Source organism: Hyla sarda, chromosome 1 (genome assembly GCF_029499605.1).
Source record: "Hyla sarda isolate aHylSar1 chromosome 1, aHylSar1.hap1, whole genome shotgun sequence".
Taxonomy (NCBI): domain Eukaryota; kingdom Metazoa; phylum Chordata; class Amphibia; order Anura; family Hylidae; genus Hyla; species Hyla sarda.
The window spans coordinates 379,139,256-379,152,191 of record NC_079189.1 but is presented as its reverse complement, the minus strand read 5'-3'; the positions used below and the strand labels follow the sequence as shown (position 1 = coordinate 379,152,191).

Sequence of the window (12,936 nt, the reverse complement as noted above, 5' to 3'; positions counted from 1 at the left end):
TCCTCCAGCTGTGAGCCCTGCACTCACAGCTGTCAATCAAGGAAGTGTGTCCATGACATAGGTGATGATGCATGGACACAGCAGGACTAGTATGTGTCCAAGCAGGCAGGGGGCAGTTGTTTGACTGGCTTTTTCAGTATGAAATACTGAAAATTTTCTAATGAAAGCAATTGCAAAACCTATTGATTTTACATGCTTCACAACATATCAAAGGTTTTTGTATCTAACAGAGCCCATTTAAAGGGGTATTCCGGTGAAGGACAATTTTTTTCTAATCATCTGATGGCAGAAAGTTAAAAAGATTTGTAAATTACTTCTAATTTTAAATCTTAATCCTTCCAGTATTTATCAGCTGGTGAATGCTCCAGAGGAAGTTGAGTAGTTCTTGTCAGACCACAGTGCTCTCTGCTAACACCTCTATCCATGTCAGGAACTATCCAGATGTGAATAGGATCGGCTTCAATAGGAACGCCGGCTCAACATAGCGCAGGAAGGACTCAGTGATGCACCACTGGTGCATCACTGAGTCCGTCCTGCGCCATATTGAGCTGCCATTCCTATTGAAGCCGATCCTATTCAAATTTGTACTTGAACCGGAGGGAAGTGGACGACTCTATTTTATCTACATGCGGTTACCAATGTTGTGTATGTGGGAACACAACATTTCTGGGTGAGCAGCTTTAATGCGTTTCCCTTTCTATTAATATTATTTTGGAATTACACTCTTGTCTTTAGGAACTGTCCAGAGCAGGAGAGGTTTGCTATAGGGATTTGCTCCTACTCTGGATATACTTACTGGAGTGCCATCTTTCATTTTGTTTTATACCTTTAGTATGTTATTGCCTGTTTTTAGACATTTTGGGGGAGACTCATCAAGACCTGTGTTGGGGAAAAATTGATAAGTTGCCCATAGCAACCAATCAGATTGCTTCTTTCATTTTGAAAATGCCTCTAAAAGATAAAAGAAGCAAACTGATTGGTTTTTATGGGCAACTGGTCAACTTTTTCTCAGCACAGGTCTTGATGAATCTCCCCATTCGTGCATAAAGAGGTATTCCAGTGTAAAACATTTTTTTTCTTTAAATCAACTGCTGCCAGAAAGTTAAACAGAATTGTAAATTACTTATTTTAAAAATCTTAACCCTTCCAGTACTTATCAGTTGCTGTATAATACAGAGGCAGTTCTTTTCTTTTTGAATTACTTTTCTGTCTGTCTACAGTGCTCTCTGCTGACACCTCTGTCCATGTCAGGAACTGTCCAGAGCAGGAGACGTTTGCTATGGGGATTTGCTCCTGCTCTGGACAGTTCCTGACATGAACAGAGGTGTCAGCAGAGAGTACTGTGGGCAGACAGAAAATAAAATAAAAAAAGAAAAGAACTTCCTCTGTATTATACAGCAGCTGATAAGTACTGGAAGGATTAAGATTTGTAAATTGAACTTTCTGGCACCAGATGATTTAGAAAAAAAATGTTTTCCATCGGAGTACCCCTTTAACCTGTTAAGGATCCATGACGTACCGGTACATAGCCCCATGTCATAGCGGGTCGGGCCCGGCCGGGACCCATGGCTAATAGCGCACAGCACTGATCGCGGTGCCGCGCACTAGTAACCCTTTAGACGTGGCGTTCAAAGTTGATTGCTGCGTCTAAAGTGAAACTAAAACGTTGCTGGTTAGCTCAGGGAGCTGTTCGGGATCACCATGGTGAAATCGCGGCATCCCGAACAGCTTACAGGACAGCTGGAGGATCCCTACCTGCCTCCTCGCTATCCGATCGCCGAATGACTGCTCAGTGCCTGAGATCCAGGCATGAGCAGTCAAGCGACAGAATCATCGATCAATTGTTTCCTATGAGAAACCATTGAAAGATGTTAAAGATCAGTGTGTGCAGTGTTATAGGTGCCTATGGGAGCTATAACACTGCAAAAAAAATGTGAAAAAAAAGTGAATAAAGATCATTTAACCCCTCCCCTATTAAAATTTTGAATCACCCCAAATAAACATATGTGGTATCGCCGCAAGTTATAGAGGTCAGAAGATGACAATTTTAAATGTATAGATTTTCCTGCATGTAATTATGATTTTTTCCAGAAGTAAGACAAAATCAAAGCTATATAAGTAGGGTATCATTTTATTTGTATTAACCTACAGAATAATGAGAAGGTGTCATTTTTACCGAAACATTTATTGTGTAGAAACGGTTGCCCCCAAAATTTACAAAATGGTGGTTTTTTTCAATTTTGTCGCACAATGATAATTTTTTCCCTTTCGCCATAGATTTTTGGGTAAAGTGACTGACATCATTACAAAGTGGAATTGGTGGTGCAAAAAATAAGCAATCATATGGATTTTTAGGTGCAAAATTTAAAGAGTTATGATTTTTTAAAGGTAAGGAGGAAAAAATGAAAATGCAAAAACGGAAAAACCCTGGGTCCTTAAGGGGTTAAAGGGGTGTGACTTAAAGGTAATGTTATGACAAAAATATTGTCCCAAAACTTTGGCTTAAAATAAGCCAAGTAATAGGTGTTCTAAATTTAGATTAGGCAAGCTAAAGATGCACCAGAATTATCAAAGAGCATAAACCTCTGTATTGAATCGAGTGCATTATTAACATTTCTAAACAGTATTAATAAATCAGCCCCTTTGTGTTTCAAGAGTTTACTCACAAATAGAAAAATACATTCATGGCATTGACAGGGGAAGAACAGTCTTATTGTGAATGGAGAAACCAGAACATTTATAAAAAGGGAAACATTCCAAATAAAAGTCATAACATATATGAAGAACATGACTAAAATCAAGGGGCGTGCAAACAACACTCTTGGCATAGGACCAACCACATGGTCAGGGACAATATTTATACACAAATATAACATCTTATTTCATTTATTTGAAGTGTTCAGTCTGTATTTCTTACGATAGCATCTTTCTTTTGGTCATAAAATTGAGCTCTCCCACAAAGTGCGGATGTAAAAGCCACAATTTTAACTGTGCTTCCTATACTCCCCCAGATCATCCTCCCTCCAGTGAACTCTACGCTCAGACATTGTTTGACCTTCAACATGTGGTCTGATGTCTGAAACATGAAGCTATGCTGTAGGAAATGCTCATGTTAAAATTCATTGAGGTCTCAAATACATTTCCCTAAGACAACCTCTAGGGGCAGTAGAGGTCAACAATTTGTCTGACTGCGAGTTATTTTCAGCAGCAGTTATCTGCATTGAGCAGTTAGGAGGCAGACGGCGTGAATATAAAAGCACAGTGTTTAATTTTGCCTAAAATATTTAACTTTTTATCTCAATTAAGAGAAACAGAGAAGTATATTTATTCCTGTCATTCTTTCTACATTTGACCAAAGCTTGTCATAGAGTCTCTTATGGCAAAGTTAATGGCATTTTAGAGGTATTTTAGAGGTATATTCAACATATTTTATATATATATATATATATATATATATATATATATATATATATATATATGCTTCAAATAAAATAGGTTTTCAGCTGAAGCAATGAAGGCAGAGAGAAAGTTCAATTTAAATATGACTGTGTATAGGTGTGATAAAATAAACATTTCACTAGTATATATTATTTTCTGTCCTTGTAACAAGAATGCCATTAGTGACATTGAATTGTACTGTAGGCTTCCTTCTGGATTCTGCCATCTCTGGTATTAGAATCAACAGGCTAGGCCAATGCCCAGCATCAATTCTTTCTTGGATGTAAAATTACAAAAAAGAATTACATAATAAGAAAAATAATAATAACAAATTACATAATATTTAATGTTTTATTTCCTGTACTGATGGGGAGTGTAGTAGTGCACTAGCATTAGGGCTAAGGAAGGCCCATTTCATATTTGAGTTTTTTGGGGTTTAGATTTTTTGTAAAAAAAAAAATGGATAAAAGGAAATGATTTCTCTACTTTCCATTGCCAAGATGCTGCAGTGCTACTGTGTTTTTTTTTTCTATAATTTGGTAGAGCCTTCCTATGTAAAGCTGGTCATCAAATAAGATGAATGTTGGTTAAAATTATCAAATGTGTATAGGGGCCTCTGGACTCTCAGCTGAAGGCAGAAAGAAAAGAAAAGAGGCGGCCATGTTGGATTAGAACATGCTTGATCTGTTTGTTCTCAGGGGAGATAAATCACTAAATCACTGAGAAGACCAATAGTGGAGTCACACCACACAAAAACAAAAGTTTTAGATTTTAGAAAAACAGACATTTCAAAAATGAGATTAGTCATAAATGAGTCCCTATCAGACTGGAATGGATTACATGGAGTTCAGGAGAAATGGGACTACTTAAAAGACACATTATTGAAGGCAACAGAAAACTGTATTAGACTTGTCGGTAAAAGCAGAAAAAGGAAGAGACCACTGTGGTACTCAGCAGAAGTGGCCAAAATAATAAAAAACAAAAGGCTAGATAGCATTTAGCAATTATAAAACAACCCAGAGCAAAGAAGATAGGGAAAACTACAAGACTAGGCAGAAAGAGGCCAAGGAAGTTATAAGAATTTCTAAAGCGCAGGCAGAAGAAAAACTAGCTCAGTCTGTGAAAAAAGGGGATAAGACATTCTTCAGATATATATGTGAAAAAAGGAAATTAAAACATGGAATAACTAAATTAAAAACAAAGGAAGGAAGGTGTGTAGAAGAGAATAAAGGGCTAGCCGACTGCCTTAATGAATACTTCCATTCAGTTTTACAGATGAAAAAGAAGGAAAAGTAAGTAAGTAAGACTAATGAATCCTTTGATGCATGTGTCTTGACAGAGGAAGAGGTTCCTCTGTAAAGTGAAGACAAATAAGTCACAGTGGCCTCATGGGATACACCCAAAATTATTAAAGGGGTTCTCCGGTGCTTACACATCTTATCCCCTATCCAAAGGGATCTTGCCCATGGCACCCCGTTTGTAATCAGTCCCCGAAGCGTGTTCGCTCTGGGTCTGATTATGGACGACCACCGGGCCGGCGGCGTGTGACATCACGCTCCGCCCCTCAATGCAAGCCTATGGGAGGGGGCGTGATAGCTGTCACGCCCCTCCCATAGGCTTGCATTGAGGGGCAGAGCATGACATCACACGGGGGTGGAGGCGTGACGTCACACACCGCCGGCCCGGTGATCGTCCGTAATCAGAGCGTGTTTGCTCCGGGGACTGATTGCAAACGGGGTGCCACGTGCAAGATCCCGGGGGTCCCCAGCGGCGGGACTCCTGCGATCAGGCATCTTATCCCCTATCCTTTGGATAGGGGATAGGATGTATAAGCACCGGAGAACCCCTTTAAGAGCTTAGTGGTGAGCTAGCAAAAACATTAACATATTTATTTAACCAATCACTGGTAACAGGAGTCGTCCCGGAAGATTGGAAATTAGCAAATGTCATGCCCATTCACAAGAAAGGTAGTAGGGAGGAATCAAGCAACTATAGGCCAGTAAGTCTGACATCAATAGTGGGGAAATTAATGGAAACCCTACCAAAGGATATGATTGTAGAACATCTAAAATCCCATGGTTTGCAAGATGAAAAACAACATGGGTTTTCTTCAGGGAGATCATGTCAAACAAAGCTGATTGATTTTTTTGACTGGGTGACTAAAATAATAGATGGCGGAGGGGCAAGTAGACATCGCATATCTAGATTTTAGTAAGGCTTTTGACACTGTCCCACATAGAAGGCTTATCAATAAACTACAGTCATTGAGCTTGGACTCCCATATTGTTGAATGGATTAGACAGTGGCTGAGTGACAGACAACAGAGGGTTGTAGTCAATGGAGAACATTCAGAGCAAGGTCTTCTTACCAGTGGGGTACCTCATGATCTGTATTGGGATCAATTTTGTTTAATATATTCATTAATGATATTGCAAAAAATCTCGATGGTAAGGGATGTCTTTTTGCTGATGACACGAAGATATGTAACAGGGTTGATGTTCCTGGAGGGATACGCCAAATGGAAAAGGATTTAGGCAAACTAAAAGAATGGTCAGAACTCTGCTAACAGAAATTTAATGTGGATAAGTGCAAGATAATGCACCTGGGCCTAAAAACCCTCGGGCAGAATATAGAATATTTGACACAGTCATGACCTTAGTACATGAGGAAAGGGATTTAGGAGTAATTATTTCAGAAGACTTAAAGGTAGGAAGACAATGTAATAGAGGAGCAGGAAACGCTAGCAGAATGCTTGGATGTATAGGGAGAGGTATAAGCAGTAGAAAGAGAGAAGTGCTCATGCCGCTGTACAGAACACTGGTGAGACCTCACTTGGAGTATTGTGTGCAGTACTGGAGGCCTTATCTCCAGAAGGATATAGATACTCTAGAGAGAGTTCAGAGAAGAGCTACTAAACTAGTACATGGAATCCATGATAAAACTTACCAGGAAAGGTTAAAAGGACCTTAACATGTATAGCTTGGAAGAAAGAAGAGACAGAGGGGATATGATAGAGACTTTTAAATACATAAAGGGAATCAACACAGTAAAGGAGTAGAGCATATTTAAAAGAAGAAAAACTACCACAAGAGGACATAGTTTTAAATTAGAGGGGCAAATGATTATAAGTAATATCAGGAAGTATTACTTTACTGAGAGAGTAGTGGATGCATGGAATAGCCTTCCTGCAGAAGTGGTCACTGCAAAGACAGTGAAGGAGTTTAAGCATGCATGGGATAAGTATAAGGCTATCTTTCATATAAGATAGGGTCCAGGACTATTCATAGTATTCAGATTATTGGGCAGACTAGATGGGCCAAATGGTTCCTATCTGCCAACACATTCTATGTTTCTATGTATGTGATTGTATAAGAGGGAGACAGAGAGATCTGAAATGCATGGTTGGCTTAACCCATATCCGCAAAGACTATCTTAGCAGACAAGCACGAATCCTCATTCAGACATAGATAGATAAATAGTGGGTTTTAGGCAGGTAGATGATCTGGGCCATCATATGAAAGAATCTAAAGTAATCTGATATAACCTGTGCCATGTATTTATAGCTCTGACACCCAGCTGTAGTGACTCAGGATTACAGCTAACACCAGTCCTGGTTGGTTAACCTCTTGGTCAATAGCAAGAATATTAAGAATATTGAATGTTTTCGCATCTTGAGGGTGTTGACTATGGTTTGTATTAAAAAAAAATGTATTAATAAAAAAATAAGTAGGAAAGAAAAAGATTCTTTTTGTTGCCCAAAGTATCCAATCTGAGTTCAGCTTTCATTTCTTATACTGCTCTGGTAAAATGAAAGCTGAGCTCTGGGCAACAAATACTATCTTACTATAAGACAGCTTGATAAATCTCCATATGTGGTAAAAGAAAACAGGAAATGCAATGCTGAAAATATTTTTCTCTTTCATTTATTAAAGTTACATGATAGATTATATGTCCCCAAACTGGTGCCATTAAAATGAATCTTAAAAAAGCTAGCAGTCATGGAGCTACATCAATTAAAAAAAAAATTTCAAAGTTATAGCTTACAAAATGTGGAGATGATATAATAAACATTTTTTTTAAATTAAAAGTTATTGGTTACAAAATGTGGAGATGATATAATAAGAAAATAGCTGTTTCCTTAAGGCCACTGCTAATGTGAAATCTACACAATGTTTGCAGTATGTGTAAATTCAATTTAACTTTGTTTTATCTTATATGAAAATGAAAAGTTATATGTTAGACTAAGTAACAGTAAAGACCAAATTTTCTATGGTTAGTTATGTATATATATATATGTATGGCTGTTGGTTATTTTAGCTCTGTATCACAGTAAAGCATACTATTCTGGGCCAATAGCTGCTTTGCCTTCTGTGCTACTATGACTACATGGTTTATATTGGGCAGTGGTCAGAGTTATTTTGGCTTCATATAGAACTGACATAGTGGTAATGATGAACTGCTTGCACATCAAAGTGTAATCTAATTTAACTTATTCTGCCCAGATATCATAATTGGGTTATGCAGATTTTATTTTTTTAAGGGCCCCTAAATGTATTGAAGTAACAAAATAACAGTTATTTACCTGTCCGATCCAGAGCTGTTCCCACATATAGGTTCCCACTGACACCCTGTTTATCTTTTTGTATTGGCCGTCACATAATCACTTCAGCCAATAAGTGGCCTCAGTGGTCATGGACCGTGTTCCACTGTGATGGGAGCCATGATACCTGAAGTACAGCCTGTGACTGCTAAGGCCACTGACTGGCTGCGGCAGGGAGAGGTACGTTTGTAAATCTAAGTGCATTCGGGGCCCTTAAAAGAAAACCCGGATAACAACTTTAGGACAGCGCAGAATAAGTTTGATCCAGTTCTACATGAAGCCAAAATAACTCTAACTATAAAACTACAGCTACAATATAAACAATGTAGCCACAGGTAAGAGCTTGTTTATATATTGTCAGATCTTTATATATATATCTCAATGTATTTGTTGCATGTATCCTTTTTTATGGATAGAGTCCTTCTGCAGGGGTGTAACAAAAAGCCATGGGGCCCTGTAGAAAATCTTGAAATAAGGCCCTCATCCCAACACCAGGAAATAAGGGACATGAAAAGCGAATGATATCTCTGTCCCCTTTGTGTCATTTGTGTCTCTTCCCCATTTCTTTGGTTGCTCAGTAATCTACATACAATGTTTTATACCTCCCCCTGTCATTACACCTTCTATTATCCACAGTGATCAATATCTATCCTGCCTATTAGGAGAAGATGGCCCCTTGGCTGATGGATAGCACAATTGCACAGTCCGCTACCCTGGTAGATACTTCCATGCCTTTGCAGTACACATAAGATTATCCCCACAATGTTATCCTATCCTGGATGTCTGTATGCATGCGGGTAAAATACATTTTTTGCTAAGTTTATTATTCCTATTAAAGGAGAGGACAACTTCCAGTGGATGGAATCATGCACTTGGCTCTGGGCATCTGCAGAGAGACAATTTTCTCTGTTGATTCCCCAAAAGACAAGATTTGAAAAGAGAAAAAAGAAAGGAAAACATTGATCTTTGAATATTGTTTCTAAAAATGTCTTTTGGCATCTTTTAATGTGTTTATTGTTTCTGTGAGGGCACAATTTATTTTTTATTTTTCAAATTATTGTGTGGACAAAATGTGGAAACCCATAGAGAGGAAGATATTGTGATACTAACCACTACAACCAATAAGCTATATGATTTCATTTCTCAAAGTACATTTTAATTCTGTCTAGTTTCCATGAGTTACAGTGGTAGCAGACAACAAAGGGCTACAGTATATGCTTTTCTTTAACGCCTTAAGGACTCAGGGTTTTTCAGTTTCTGCACTTTCGTTTTTTCCTCCTTACCTTTTAAAAAATCATAGCCCTTTTAATTTTCCACCTAAAAATCCATATTATGGCTTATTTTTTGTGTCACCAATTCTACTTTGCAGTGAAATTAGTCATATTACCCAAAAATTCACGGCGAAACGGAAAAAAAATAATTGTGTGACAAAATCGAAGAAAAAACGCCATTTTGTAATTTTGGGGGCTTCCGTTTCTACGCAGTGCCTATTTCGGTAAAAATTACACCTTATCATTATTATGTAGGTCCATATGGTTAAAATGATACCCTACTTATAAAGGTTTCATTTTGTCGTACTTCTGGAAAAAATCATAACTACATGCAGGAAAATTTATACGTTTAAAAATGTCATCTTCTGACCCCTATAACTTTTTAATTTTTCCACATACAGGGCAGTATGAGGACTCATTTTTTGCGCCGTGATCTGAAGTTTTTATTGGTACCATTTTTGTTTTTATCAGACTTTTTGATCACTTTTTATTCATTTTTTAATCATATAAAAGTGACCAAAAATATGCTTTTTATAGTTCGGACATTTACGCACGCGGTGATACCACATATGTTTATTTTTATTTACACTGTTTTATTTTTTTATGGGGAAAGGGGGGTGATTCAAACTTTTATTAGGGAAGGGGTTAAATGACCTTTATTAACACTTTTTTTTTGCAGTGTTATAGGTCCCATAGGGACCTATAACACTGCACACACTGATCTCTCATGCTGATCACTGGCGTGTATTAACACGCCTGTGATCAGTATTATCGGCGCTTGACTGCTCCTGCCTGGATCTCAGGCACGGAGCAGTCATTTGTCGATCAGACACCGAGGAGGCAGGTAAGGGCCCTCCCGGTGTCCTGCAAGCTGTTCGGGATGCCGTGATTTCACCGCGGTGGTCCCGAACAGCCCGACTGAGCAGCCGGGTTACTTTCACTTTCACTTCAGATGCGGCGGTCAGCTTTGATCGCCACGTCTGAAGGGTTAATACAGGGCATCACCGCGATCGGTGATGTCCTGTATAGCCGCGGGTCCCGGCCGTTGATAGCCGCCGGGACCGACCCGATATGCCGCGGGGACACCGCGTGGCGCCGCGGCATATCGCTGGAGCCGCCGGAGGATGTAAATATACGTCCTTCGTCGTTAAAGGGTCCGAGCTGCTGGGGTTCTTCCCATTGCTTCTGTTTACTTCCTGGATGATGTTCTCTCCCTGCTCTCCTGATCAGGTTCTGTTCACATTGCATTGGTTCCTAAAGCCAGTGATTGACTGCAGTATGTTCAGAACATCATCAGGAGAGCAGGGAGAGTGCCTCATCCGGGAAGTAAACAGAAGCAGCGGGTAGAACCACAGCAGAGTACTGTGCATTTTGTTACTTTTTTTCTTGGACAGCCCCTTTAAAGTAGGGTGCTTGGATGAAGAACCCCTCACTAGTGTGCCAATTCACAAGTAACAGTATGCCATACATTTCAGTGCAATCCCTTGTATTCAATCTAATAGGCCATAATGACCACTTATATTTTTAAGATGGCAGCTGACACAGGCTGCACATTTGGTTTATCTGTCCTTCAGCAACACAACTACTTTCACTGGTATCAGCCTACATACATGATTCCTGTAGTATCCTCGGGTATCCATCCTTTGACCGCTTGTGGCCAAACTATTATAGATGGAGCAAAATGCAGACATCCCCCATTGCTTATGTATTCCATATATTTTAGTAGACATACTGGTGTATATTATTACCTTAGGAATTTATTCAGGTCTCCATGCTTCATATACTCAAACACCATGATGAGCGGATCTCCTTCCACACAGACTCCATAAAACTTTACAATGTGTTCATGTTGTAGGTTTGTCAGTAACTCTGCCTCTCGATGGAAGTCTTTTCGGGCATTGTCACTTGCATCTTTTAGTGTCTGCAAGAGGAACAATGATTATCAGCACATAGATTAGTTTCAGAACAATATTGACTGGCTTGTCATTGAAAATTGTAGAAATGAATTCATACAATATGTACGTCATGTAAAGATTATGCAAATGTTGCATTAAAACCAGAATCTAAGCCTATAACATAAGGAAAAAACACACAATAAACGCGACCTGGGATCTGTGTTTGTAAGGGGAATACAAAGCTGTTAGTGTTGCTAGGCAACCAGAAGACAGCAAGAGAAGAAGTCAGAGAGGCCAATATGGGGAGGGGGCGCATGGGAGATGAAGCCTGGGCCAATCATTTCACATAGGTAGAAAACATATGATGACTCCCACACACTGCATTTATTTATTATTCTCCATTGAATGGGTTACTGATGTCCTATGCTGATAATATATGTCATCCTGGCAAAATGTGAACATCACAAAAGGATGGGTACAATATGTTTTCTGATATTGTTTCTAAATACATCCACTAAATTGTATATAAAATTAACAAAAGGACTAACACTTAAAATACTGGTCACTACAACAATCCACATGAGAGCTGATAAACATCACATATCACAATAGGTAATATACATTTTTACATGGTAAGGAAATATCACTACTTTCTACAGTCTATTACAGCTTTAATCTCAGCTGTTTAACCCCCAGGATGCTGCAGTAATGATATCAAGGTGGGTGGACAGAGAGAGGCGACTCTCTAGCATCAAATGGGTGGTCACATTTTCAAAAGTCTATTTGCCAAATATTGCCGTATCTTATGTAAGGGATCAGAAGGTCACACAGTAGGTCAAATAGGGGCCCATGTACTGTTTGCCTTTAAATGTTGGTGAAAAAATGCATGGGTATATGCATTTCACTCTACTCTAAGTTTAGTATTTTATGAACAATACGTCACTTTTTGCTTATTTTTCAATATCTGGTTGTGGTTTTTTGTTTTTTCATTCTATTTATGACATGCTTTTGGTCTGAGATTTTTAACTTTCGACAGAGAGTTTAAAGCTTTGGTGCAATTTGACACACTTTGGCACATTTCTGATGTACCAAAGTTTAAAGACATGTGAATCCAATTCATGCAAACCTTATTCATGTAGAACCCTATTCATGTGATGGAAAAGTGAATAAAAATATACTATAAGGGTACGTTCACACGTACAGGATCTGCTGCATATTTTTGAGGCTTATATTGTGCAGCTGATTTTGCTACCTATTGAATTAACCCCTTAGGGACCGGGGGTTTTTCCGTTTTTGCATTTTCGTTTTTTGCTCCTTGCCTTTAAAAAATCATAACTCTTTCAAATTTACATCTAAAAATCCATATGATGGCTTATTTTTTGCGCCACCAATTCTACTTTGTAATGACATCAGTCATTTTTCCCAAAAATCTATGGTGAAGCGGGAAAAAAAATCATTGTGCGACAAAATTGAAAAAAAAACGCTGTTTTGTAACTTTTGGGGGCTTCCGTTTCTACGTAGTACATTTTTTGGTAAAAATGACACCTGATATGTATTCTGTAGGTCCATACAATTAAAATGATACCCTACTTATATAGGTTTGATTTTGTCGTACTTCTGGAAAAAATCATAACTACATGCAGGAAAATTAATATGTTTAAAATTGTAATCTTCTGACCCCTATAACTTTTTTATTTTTCCGTGTATGGGGCGGTATGAGGGCTCATTTTTT

At 38.6% G+C, this 12,936-nt stretch overlaps 1 protein-coding gene across 3 annotated transcripts in view; it reads right to left on the bottom strand.

Annotated features, from left to right (window-relative positions):
- Nucleotides 1-12,936, bottom strand: part of NTRK2 (neurotrophic receptor tyrosine kinase 2) — a 274,910-nt gene that overhangs the window by 49,462 nt on the left and 212,512 nt on the right. For all 3 annotated transcript variants that reach the window (XM_056524265.1, XM_056524272.1, XM_056524255.1), the window contains one exon: nucleotides 11,058-11,230. In XM_056524265.1, the coding sequence (XP_056380240.1) occupies nucleotides 11,058-11,230 (173 nt within the window). The remainder of the gene's footprint in view (nucleotides 1-11,057; nucleotides 11,231-12,936) is intronic.